General features: G+C 46.2%; 1 protein-coding gene across 30 annotated transcripts in view; it reads right to left on the bottom strand.

The window, feature by feature from the left end:
• MADD (MAP kinase activating death domain) overlaps positions 1-12,472 on the bottom strand; it is a 38,704-nt gene that overhangs the window by 23,633 nt on the left and 2,599 nt on the right. For all 30 annotated transcript variants that reach the window (XM_069091577.1, XM_069091576.1, XM_069091595.1 and 27 more), the window contains exons 3-11: positions 11,254-11,404; positions 9,429-10,025; positions 8,552-8,855; positions 8,046-8,177; positions 7,748-7,861; positions 6,158-6,238; positions 4,749-4,927; positions 458-693; positions 144-300 (exon numbers count right to left, since the gene is read on the bottom strand). In XM_069091577.1, coding sequence (XP_068947678.1) covers positions 144-300; positions 458-693; positions 4,749-4,927; positions 6,158-6,238; positions 7,748-7,861; positions 8,046-8,177; positions 8,552-8,855; positions 9,429-10,025; positions 11,254-11,315 — 1,862 coding nt within the window. In that variant the 5' untranslated portion in view covers positions 11,316-11,404. The remainder of the gene's footprint in view (positions 1-143; positions 301-457; positions 694-4,748; positions 4,928-6,157; positions 6,239-7,747; positions 7,862-8,045; positions 8,178-8,551; positions 8,856-9,428; positions 10,026-11,253; positions 11,405-12,472) is intronic.

Genomic DNA, 12,472 nt, shown 5'->3' with positions numbered 1-12,472 from the left:
TCCCGGCCCCAGGCCAGGCCACCAACACAAAGAGGAAAAGGACAGAGGAAGCAGAGTCCTGAGGACCACCGTGGACACTGCTGAAGGGCAGAAGCCAGCTCCCGAAGGCCGAGAGACTTCATCTCCCATCAGGCATTGCTCACCTGTCGTCAGTTGGGTCAGAGTCAGAGTCGTGCTCAGGCGGCACGCTCAGTGCCTCTGCCAGCTGGGAGTTACTGTCATAGACTCGGTAATAGATCGGCTGCAGCTGGTGTGCGTACCACTTGGGCTTGTCGCCAATCAAGGCTGGATCAAACATGTCTGCCCAGAAAGGAGATAGGAATAGTGAGAGTTGGCAGCAGACAGGACAAGAGAGGAAAGCAGCAAACAATGTGGAACAAGGCAGGGCACAAGTAGGGTGAAAGGAAAGAAGAAGAAAAAGGAAAGGGGGAGAAGATGAAAGGGCAGCTGTACTCACTGTTGTGGATCCGCTGGAAAGCATAGTTGGTGGGGTTGAGGATCCACTCGCCAAAGTACTCCACGGCTTGGGTCCTGGCCAATTTCTCAGCAAAGGGGGTCTGTCGGGGACGTGAGGCTAGGAAAGAGCTAGCTTGGAAGGCTACCACAGGTCGGGGGAAGAGACGCAGAGTGCGTGTGTGCATCTGGAAGCCCTGAAGCACGTTGGGGGAGTTGAAGAATCTCACCATGGCCACCCTGAAGAGAAAGATGGTAGTGATCTAATTCATCCAACATCCTACAGAGGGATAACCCTCAGACTCCAAGGTTGCAGACAATTCCCTAAGGCAACATTTAGCTGCAGCCAGTGGTGAAGGGGAATGAGCCATGACCGTCACCCCAAAATAGGTTCAGGTTTATACTGTCCTTAAAAAAACCACCCTTTGACCCCATCATCCTCTCAAGCTGTTCTCCCGTATCTCATCCCTTTCGCGCTAACAGTGTCTGTACTTATTGCCTGTACCTCCTCACCATCCACACACTCTCCAGTCTCTTGAAACCGAGCTTCCTCCATCCCCATTCCACAGGCTCTGCTCTCTCGAAGGCTTCCAGTTGTTTCTGATTCCTAGCTCCACTGGCCTTTTCTTAGCCTTCATCCTCCTTGCATCTCTGTGGCTCACACCCTTTTTCAGATACTCTCTCCTCTGACGTAGCTCTGACGACAATGCCCTCCTCTCATATTCCTCCTACCTGTCTTCTCCTCGGTTACCTTTGCTGGTTAATCGTCTATCTCCTGTTCCTTAAACAAGGTGTTCTCCAAGGATCTGTTCTCTGCACTCTCGACCTTGGGTTCCACACTCCAAACTCATAGTTTCAATTAGTACCACTATGCAGAAGACTCCCAAGCACATACATGTAGATATACACATAAACACAGAGAGCTAATTTTCCCCTTAATTCCAATCCAGCATCTTTACCTATCTGCTCTACATTACTGAGATATCTGCTCCAGCATCTTCAACTCAGTTTAAAGTGTAAAAAAGGAAATTCTTTTTTCTTCCTAAACCTACCCTTCTCCAAATATCCCTTTCTTTGTTGATGAATGCTGACATTCTTCAAATCACTGGTCTGAAATCTGAGAATCTTTTTTGGATTCAGGGATTAAAAAAAGGGAAGAATCAATCAGCAACTAATTCTTGTTGATTCCACCTAAAAATCTAGCAATTCTCTCTTTTCCATTCAGACTAGGCCACCACTCTAGTCCAGGTTCAGATCTTCATCATCTTTGGCCTGGAACACTGTAGAAGCCTCTAATTGGTCTCTTTGTTTCCATTCTTAATATTATCTTAATATTTTGTGCGGGTACCAAGAATCTGAGGCTGGAACTGATCCCAGGTCTCCTGATGCCGGGGCCGGCGCTCAGACCCACTGCACTACCTGGCTGCCCCAAAATGTTGGTATTTAAAAGACTAATCTTTCAGTTCAATACCAGGTCCAATGTGTGTCCCTTGAGACAATATTTTGATAATATCCATTTGTAAGGTCTGCCCAAGATAGATATACCAATGGAAATACTTAACAAGTATTCTGTCATTGGTATATATTATAGGCTGGATCAGGGGTTTGGAACCTTCAGCCTCGAGGCCACATGGGACATTCAAAGTCCTTGGGTGCATCCTTTTGACTAAGTCCAAGTTTTATAGAACAAATCCTTTTATGAAAGGGATTTCTTCTGTGAAGTTTGGATTCAGTCAAAGGGTTGCACTTGAGGACCTAGAGGGCCACGTATGGCCTTGAGGTTGCAGGTTCTCTACCACTGGGATAAAAGCCATTCTTTATGTCTTTGGTTTTTCCTGGGTAAGACCTTAGGCCAAACTTCCTTGCATAGCTTCTGGCACTTGATGGAATCAGCACAATGTTATCCCCAAACAAGTGCATCTGGCAGACTTCCCCATCTACAGGGAAGTCCTCTTTAACATGAACTCTATGCTGGATGCCTCCTTTAGAGGAGTGAAATTCATCTCTGGTGGGAATGTATCTTATATAAAGGATCAAAGGGAAGTCAAACCAGGTTCTCTGTTATATCTTTCAAGGAATCTTGTATAATCCTGATATACATATGGGGAATATATCTTGTTGGAGAAGAGCCTTTTAAAAGGTGGAATGTTGCCTTACCAACTGAAATGCCTTCTTATAGTCAAATAATAAATAGAGTAGGATCATATCTGTCCTTCAATTGTTATCGTAAAGGTCTATCGTGGTCTAGCATGGAATATCATTGATGAAAGCCTGCCTATTCCCTTTCGATGACCCCAGCAAAGATGCCCTCACTATGCATGCAGGTTACTCTTATAAAAATGTTATGATGGGAAAAGTAGATGCATAAGGCAATAGTTACTACGTTCACTCGTTTTTCTCTTGGGAGTTGTGTGTGTTGTTGCTTTACTTATTTTCTAATTGTGTTTCTAGTCATGTCTTCTTCATGACCACTGTTTTCAGGTTTTCTTGGCCAAGATCCTGGAGTGGTTTCCCATGTCCTTCTCCAGCTCATTTGACAGATAAGGAAACAGAGGCAAACGGTGAAGTAACTTGCTCAAGATCACATGGCTAGTAAGAGGCCAGATTTGAACTCAGGAAGAGGAGTCTTCCTGACTCCAGGCCTGAACTCCTAGATGTCCTTACCCTCTTTTGAGGGTAATGTTTGAGATTTTGGTAGCTTTCCCTCCAGATAGCTTGACAATAAATCCCTTGAGAATAAATGCACATAGAATCCTCTTTGTATGTTCTGATGTATGGAAACGTTCTTTGTTTGGTATTTAAATTTTTTTTTTTAGGCAATTAGGGTTAAGTAACTTGCCCAAGGTCACATAGTGAATCTAGATTTGAACTCAAGTCCTCCTGACTCCAGAGCAAGTGCTCTCTCTACTGTGCCGCCTCACTGCACCCCCCATTAGTTCTTTGAAGAAAGTACTCATGATATATAGGTGTGAGGCTCCTGTGCGATCTACAAGTCTTTGGTTTCTCTTACTCCTTACTCTGAAACATACATGCATATAGGTATGTATCTGTGCACACACATATGTATAGTATGTATATGCATGACTATATATGCATACATATATACATATATACAAATGCACATACATATGCTGTCCTTCCCTATAAGCTTTGATTATTTTCATGGCATTTTTTTTGCAATGACTTACCATGAGCACTCAGTAACCAAATATCCCCCAAATGATCCCTCTCATTGCTTTTGAATTCAGGATAAAGCCAACTTGGCCAATTCCTTGCAATTCCTTTTCACTTCCTTTATAATGAGACTATCCCTCAGGCCTAAGTAGACTCCTTCCTCTTCTTCAGCAGTGGTCACAGAGTGGCAGAAAAGGGGACAGTTGGTGTTCAAAAAAAGTCTTAGTTTTCAAACAATCTATAACCATTAATTTAGCTTTTGGTACTGTAAATGGGAGAGCCTTGTCCAATGCCCGGTGAGTGGCTATTCTATGAAAAGTGAATCTGATTAGTGTTGGTATCTCCCTATAAATGAAATCAATTTCACACAGCTGACAAAATCTAAGACCCAGGTTTAACCCTATTAGTGTCCTGATCAAAAACCTTCAGGGGCTCCCTGCTGCATCTTGGGTAATATCCTTAAGCCCAATCTGCCCCCCTAGCTAGCATCTCAGTCTTTCTCACATTACTTCCTTTCACCCAAACTGGAATACGCCAGCTTCTTCCCCACCCCATGCTCCCTTCCACTTGCCTTTAAGAGCGCTCTTCATCATCCAAGACTCGGCCCTGGTGCTGTGTTCTCCATACCTACCTCCTTCTGCTAATCCCCCAGGTGACAGTCTTTTCTCCTTCCTCAGATGGTCCAGAACACGGTCTAATACGAATCTCCCCTTTGCTCCCCTTGCTCCTGACCTGGCATCATGCTTATCCAAGGCTATGCTGGGACTCCCTCAGGATAATACCTTCTTGACAGCAGGAATGTGCCACATTTTATCTTTGTGCCCTCAGCACCCAGTACAATGTCTAGCACATAGTAGGCCTTTAATAACACTCGGATGTACCGAAAAGGTCTCTAAGTGTGATAAGCTTTCTGCTACTCCAAACCATTTCTTTTTCACTCTTTCCTCCTATCTTAGCAATCAGAAACTTTAAAGTGGGCAGATAAAAGCCAATATTAAAATCCCAATGTTACACATTAAAAAACTCAACAGAAGAGAAGTCCCCAGGCTCCAAGCTTGTCCAGGGCACCAAGGGGACTGGGTCAAGAACTCCTGACCATGCAGACATGCTTGATCACTCACCTGGTAGCCACATCCACTGAATCCACATCATTGCCATAGATGAGGGGATTGAATTCAGTGGAAGGTGTGGACTGCAAATCACTGGACGGCCTTCCCAAGAGGAGTGGGATGTCCTGGCCCTCATGAAACTTCTCCAGGTTGAGGATAGGCTGGGTGTTCAGACTCATGCTGGCCAGTGCCTGTGGAAGAAGAGGCATTTTATCAAGGACAGAATCATGGGAAATGAGCAGCCGTCTCCTGGGAAAGGACCTCCTCAGTGTCAGGGCCTCTGCCTTTCACTCTAGCCTGGGCTAGTGGAGACTTGTGGAGCAGAACTGTCCTCACAAATTATAGACCATACATCCATGACCCAGCTATCCCAAAGATCTCTGCCCTGAAATATGGATCAGAATGCCTGAGCGAGTGGAAGATAATCCTAGTCAGACAGACACCTCTTCCTAAGGGCCCAGGGATTCTTAACCAGGTCGTCTATATTCACCAAAGCTGAAATCTCACAGACTCAAGACCAATGAGTCCCAAAGGGGTAAGTCTAGTCCTGGCTTCCAGCAACATTTGAACATGCTTATTCTGTTCCCACCTTCTTCATTTTTCCCTCATGATGCCTGCCAAAAAGTTATCGCTGGTGAGGAAATATCAGGAGAAAACTACAGCGAAGGACTTGCACTCACCCTCACCGGCCCCTACAGCAAAGGGCAGATCATGTAACAGGGGAAAGCGATGGAGGATGCAGGGTGACCCATTTAAAACGACACTGCTATCACTAAGAGCTATCACAGAATGCCTCTGTAACACAAGGGAAGTGCTGACGAGGAGCACAGCCTCGAGGGGATGGCCCCAGAGGAACAGCACAACAAAGCCCAAGCAGGGAATTCACACATGTTACCTTCAAGTACTGCATGCAGCGTGTAGGAGGAGGAAGAATAGAAACCAGTGAAAAATGGATGGAATGGACCAAACTAGGAAAGGGATCTCTGAAGGAAAAATACTACAGAGACCTGGGGTTTAAGAGGAAAATATAAGAAAAGACCCCATGAAAAGTAGTGAGTCCAATTCTGGACATATACATTCCCTGAGTCGGCAATAATTCCAAGGCCATGCAAACAGCGGAGAAACAATAACTGACAGATTGCTTGTAAGACATAAGGAACATATTAGACAGGGGCAGGATGTGCACAGGATGCTAAAAGAAGTTGTATTTGAGATGCTCCCGATTTCCTGCAATAAGGTGGGAGGTTGTTTCTTAGAGATCAGTCCACCCCCACCCCTGCCTACAGCAGGCCCTCACCGGAGCACCCCAAGCTGTCCCCTGCCCATAGCAGGCCCACACTGGAGCACCCCGAGCTGCCCCCTGCCCATAGCAGGCCCGCACCGGAACACCCCAAGGGGATCCTTCCCCTTCCTCCACTCACCTGCTTCAAGTGCTTTTTCAGTTCTAAGGATTCAGGCTCTGGCAGGACAGGCAACACCTCTGCATTGGTTGGGGCAATCACCTATGATAGGCAGAGCACAGAGACTGTTTTAGGATGTGTCAGAAGCACCTCACCAAAAGATCAACTAGCAGAGAGAGTCAGACATCTGGCACCAAAACACCTGGGTTCAGATCCTTACACTGTCAGTGACTAGGTGGGTGACCATGGGCAGGCCACTTCACCTGAGTCTCAGTTTCCTCATCTGGAAAATGGGGAGAATAATACCTACTTCACCAGGTTGATGTAAAGATCAAATGTGTAACAGATGAAAGCCAAAATGCTTTGTAAAACATTATATAAATGCTACCTAATGTCACTTTTGTTCATCTGCTGAATTTTTTTCTACCCATTCTCTAAACCATAACTCAAAGACTACGTCTTCCATGAAGGCTTCCCTGATGCCCACCACATTCTGTAGTAACTGTTTCCCCCCTTGTTTTTCACCTCTATAGTCTGCTTATATATTTTGAAGTATCATATGTAGCTATAACGTAGCTAGACTATAAGATCCATGGGGGTAGACTGTGTGTGTGTTTTTTTTTTTAAAGCAATCAGGGTTAAGTAACTTGCTCAAGGTTACACGGCCAGTTATTTCTGGATGTGGTGCTAAGTATCTGCGCCCAGATTTGATCCCCAGGTCATTCCAACACTGGGGCCGGTGCTCTTACTTGCTGTGCTACCTGGCCTCCCTGGTAGATTGTGTTTTGTCTAAATTTTGTTGTCTCCCCTAGAGCCGAGCACAGTGTTATACAGTTGAGTCCTGATTAGTGCAAAGAATCAATTTCCCTTAAGTGGTCACATTATTTGAATTTGTACAACATTTTTCCATTGGGTTGGAACCAGTTATCATATTTTATATAACTGTAACTATGAGTGGTGAGAATTCAAACACATGCAACCACCTTGGAAAATCCACTATTCATATTAATAAGAGCCTAGGTCTACACAAAAAGAGATCCTGAATAAATGTTTGTTGAACTAAACTGTACACAGGCCTGAGTGCCTAAACTGAGGCACCAGCAACAATGAGAATGCACTAAGGCTACAGAATATTGATGTGGAAGCTTCCTCCCACAGTCCATACCAAAAGGCGACACGGATGTCTGCTGGTTCCACTCCCCAACATAAGCCATGAGATAATATGCCTATGTGATGTCAGAAAGGCTTCTTCCCCTCTCTAGGCCCATTTCCTCACCAATATAATTAGGAGATTGGATGTCCAGCTTTAAATCCTATAATTTAGGACTATATTTGGACTTCCTAGCAGTCCCCACTGCCTGACAGCTCTCAAAGGATGAGGAAAAAGCACCTAACTCTGGGGATGTTTTGCATGGATGATTGCACCCATTAGGACAAGGCTAAGGGCCTTCCGTTTGTACTACTCTCCCACTAATTAATAAGGTAGGAGGGATACTTTTTGTCTTTGTTCAGCTACAGCAGTGACCACAAAGACTAGCCTGGGCACAGGCTGAAGACAAAAAGTAGAGCTCCACCGCAGACGATCCCGCCGTGCCCTGCCAGGTGTCTCACCCGATTGCTGTCCAGATCCACCAGCCATACGTCATCTGGCATCTTGAAGTCCAGTTTGTAGAGGAAGAAGCTGGCAGGGACCCCAATGATATAAGGCGTTGGGGCCAAAAGCAGCTGTGGGTGGGACACAGAATGAGGCACAGAGAGCACGCTCCAGCCCAGTCAATCCCATACACCAAGACAGAATTTTATCACATGCCTCCACAACCTTCTTGTCTTTGGAAACTTTCTCTCTTCAAGCCAGGTATAAGGATGGGACAATAGAGGTAAAAGAACCAAAAGCCACAATGATACTCACCTGCTCTGCAGAGGCCATGCAAGTAGGAAGCAAAGGGATAACAGGAAACATGTACTCTAGCGGGTAGATCATGGCCACAAATGCCATCACTGACATGGAGAGCGCGTTGTAGTCTCGGGACTGTAACACCACCTGACACAGAGCCATCCAAGAGTGATGTACACCTCAGCATAAGACCAAGGACATGCCTGCCACCAATGCCCAACTGAGATACTTTTTCACCATGTCCAGATGACCCTCCCGATGCCCAGAAAGTTTCCCTGACTCTCTGTGACCTCAGCAATTCTTTCCCAATGCACTCCTTTGCCTCGATAACCTTGTTCCTACTCCTCCAGCCCTAGAGCTCCTCCTTAGAGAGGTTTAATGATCTTTTTCTCTAGAGGATTGGGTCAGTATAGTCTATGGCAAATCACCTGAGTGATAAGTTTTTAGAGTTATCCTGAGAAGGTCACGGTCCTTGGGCTGTCTGTCTCTTTCCCTCTCCCCCAGAAAAATGGCCCTCTTACCTTGTGCTCCAACAAGATGCAAGACAACACCTGCAGACAGGCATCTACACCCAGAAGTTCCAAGGGCAGATGCAATGGGAAATCTACGAGAGAGAATCGAGATGGGTCAGGGAGGGCAAAGGTCAGAGCAGGCTGTAGCTCCTGGGGTAGAACTTCAATGTCCACTCGCTTCTGGCCAGATATGGGCACTGGAGAGCGCAATAATCGATAGATCCAGGCTTCAATTTCACGAAGGTCATGCAGAAGGGCACTGGATTTCTCTTCTACCAGGAGCGAACCCGTGAAAATGCGCCACATGGTGTCCCTGAGACATAACCAGCAGAAAAAAAGACACCTAACCATCAGGGCTCCTGGACAACAAGGGCTGTCTTCTGCCTACCCTTATATTCCCGCTGCTTAGCCTGGCACATAGTAGGTGCCTAATAAATAGTGACTGACTGTTCCATTGCAACCCAAAGCATCCAAAGGAGAGAAGATTTGTAACCAGAATGGAAGAAATGGTAAGAACAGTCTCACACTGGACTCAGTCATGATCTGACCACAGGAAGAAGGTTAAGAACGAACACCACATAGGTTGGGGACGGTCTGCTCTACTGCTGACCATAAACATAAAATTCATTGTCTCTTTTCCACATGGGAATGCTGTAAGAGAGCCCAAAACCCTTCTGCTTAACAAGGAACCCCATATATAGGGGCTAGATTTGCCTGGACTCGCCTCTAACCCCAGACTCAACCAGATCAAGGGGGATTTAGGGCCTTTACGAAAGACAGAATGCCATCCCCTCACATGCTTTGGTCATCAGCTATGGTAAAGCCCCAACCACATCCTCTCTATGCCTGTTGGGACTAGATGGTTAGGTCAATGGCACCCTTGTACCTCTGTACCCCTCGGGGGATGGCTAGTTTCTTGCCAAGTAGTCGTTCACTACAGCAGTCCACCAAACGCTTGAGGGTATAGAGACACTCTCGGAAGGTCGTGAAGAAAGGGTAATGGCTGAGCACACACAGGGATGTCAGGGTGCTGTTGCGGGAGCGGCTCCCCCCCTTGGCCCGGCGCTTGCCCCGGGGAGACTGGTTCCCGTCAGGGGTCGAGTCAGCACTGGGGGGCTGCAAGGAAGGGCCACTTTCCGACTTCTCTGTGCTTGCTTCCTCTGCAACAGGAGTGGCCTTGGCAGCTTCCTTTGCACGGTGCCCTGAACCACCATCCACCTTTTCCTTGGGCATCCGCTTCTGGAAGGAGCGGTAGAAGTTGACACAGATGCCATAACGAGTAACCCCAGTGTCCTTGTCAGTGAGGGTGAAAACAAAGGAGGTGTCATCCCGCAGACTCATGCGCCGTTGCCGCACACTCAGACATCCCTCGGGCTGGCAGAAGAACACCACGTCTGGAGGGAGGGGGAATTCAGGGTAGTCCTCCAAGGGGTAGCGCCGGAGTAACTCTGGGGTCTGGGCCACACTGTCACTGCTTGGTTGCCTGAGAGACACAAAACCAGTTGGACCCCCTTCAGGGACACAGGGGCCAAAGGGCCCGACCAATTTCAGTCATCACAAAGCAGCAGAGGCCACGTGGCCCAGCGGGTCTGATGTCAGGCTTAGAGTTTAAATCCCACCTCCAATGCTTTCTAGACAGACACGTCACCAAACCTCTCTCAGTGTCCTCATCTGTAAAACTGTGACCATAATGACCATAATACTTGGAGACCCTATCTCACAGGATTGTTATAAGGATCAATGGCAATCCCATCTATAAAGTACTCTTGCAAGCCTTAAAGGGCTGTAGAAATGGCAGCTACCAGCCCTGCTGTTACCCTTCAATAAATTAACTCATGCTTCTATTTTAAACCCACAGTCCTAGAAAATCTTGGGTGCTGTGTGACCCCAGACAATGGCTTGGCTAAATAGAGGATCCACATTTAGCAGGCTCTATCCCTTCCAGAGACACTGAACCCAACAGGAGAGGTAGCAAGTTAACTCCGTTGTTCTGGAGAAGCTCATAGTTCAAGACTGCCTTGGTGGCTCATGAATTACAAAAAGTTCCTTCAGAGAAATGAATGGAGCACAAACTATCATTTCCTCTTGCAGGATAAGGAAATGGAAATAGGAAAAAACTGAGTGAATTGCCCTCAACCACGAAGCTACTAGGACAGGGTTTCTTCACCTTTTTTGTGCCGTGACCTGTCTGGAAATCTGGTGAAGTCTATGGACCACTTCTTAGAATAATGTTTTTAAATGCATACAGTGAAACACATAGGATTATAATGGAAACCAATTCTACTGAAACATAATTATAAAAACAACTTCATAAGTTCTTCACCTCAGGTTAAGACTCCCTGTGCTAGGATCTGTTCCTATGTACCAAAACTCTTACTCCTTGCCCCCCCATGAGTTCTTTACTTATCTGCCTCAGTTTCCCTCCCATGGTGAAAGAGAACAGTAAAACTGATATGTAACTCAACATGAGCAGGGAATGGAGAAAATCCCAGGACTTCAAGCTTGCCCAGAGAGAATGGACATAGGCCACATACTGACTTGACTGGCTTCACTGTATTTCTTTGTTCTAAGGGAGCTTTCTTGTCTGGATTGGGGTGTGAGGGGAGAATGGAAATGAAAGCAATGTAAAAACCATATAACTCCAATAGAATGCTTTTAAGGAGGAAGGGGTGGGAGTCTGAAGTCTAGAAAACCAATTTCTCCAACATTACCTGGCCCCAATGATCACTAGGTAGTCGAGCAACCGAGGACAAATCTTCTTCTTCTGTACCATGATTCCAAATCACCTGTTCATCTCAGAGAAACTTCAGGGCATCTGACTGGGAATCAGGGAAAATTCTGGAAATAGCTGATGATGGCAATCTAAAGGAAGAAAGGTACTGAGAGGCTCCATTGCTGTACTTGGGTGACTAACCCTCCCCTAACTCCATCATCGTTAGATGGGGACATCAGAGAACAAGTCATCATGTCCTCTAAGTCAGCAGAATCAGGGATGGAGAAAAGAACACTCTCTCAGTCTGGCACTCCATTTTGGCTTGTGAGCTGAGAATGAGTCAAATGTAATGCAGAAGGACAAACTATGCTCCCTCCCCTCGAGTTTATTTTTGGCCCCACCTGGGGGCAGGGAAGTGATCTGTTTCATAGCAGGTCCAGTCTGATCCTCTGTCTTCCTGATTAAGAGAAATAAGGTCACTTTCCGGGAAGCCCTAGGATTTTAGGTCCATTTCATTGGGTTCCTGAACCAAACAAGGCTTTCAAATCTGCGTAATCACTGACCTCCTAGATCAAACCATACCACCTACTTTCCCCGCTATCCTGAATTCATCTTGATCCAGACTATTATAAAGACTGTACACCTAATTTAGGTGGGTTAGCAGCAGTAGCTGTTACAATATAAGTAGTGTTACAACATAAGAGCTTAAAAATCAAAATCTCTATGCCCCCTTTGCTCCCCTCCCCTGTTCTAGGGCCAAGGAGCCACAGCCAAGAGTTCTGCCCTTGGTGCTGAATTTTCTACAGGGAACCCAGTATTGAAGTCAAGCATAGCAGAGAGCAAAGGTGATCATGGGATCATTCCCCTCTACTCTATGCTGTGAACATTAGAAAATGAAAGCAGGAACACTGAGCAGGTTATTTGCTACCCCCTGGAAGTGGGAAGTGGTGAAGGGAAGGGAGGCTCAGTGAATTACTAAGCTATGTGTCCAAAGTTAGGAAAGACTTGAGAAGTCTTAAGTGAGAGTAATGCCAACCAACTTGTTCATCTCTTTCCACAACTCCTCCCAGGGCTGGTTTACAATGTGCCAGAGTTCTGCATGTTCCCACACTAAAAACACAGGGCCTTAGTTACCCATCACACACATGGCTGAGAGCCCCATTAATCACACACACACACACACACACACACACACACACACACACACACACACACAC

Source organism: Petaurus breviceps, unplaced genomic scaffold (assembly GCF_028583685.1).
Source record: "Petaurus breviceps papuanus isolate PSGF00001 unplaced genomic scaffold, PetGlider_PUasm1.0 188, whole genome shotgun sequence".
NCBI classification, from domain to species: Eukaryota; Metazoa; Chordata; class Mammalia; order Diprotodontia; family Petauridae; genus Petaurus; species Petaurus breviceps.
Note: the sequence above shows the minus strand (reverse complement) of the source record. Positions and strands in the feature narration are given on the sequence as shown.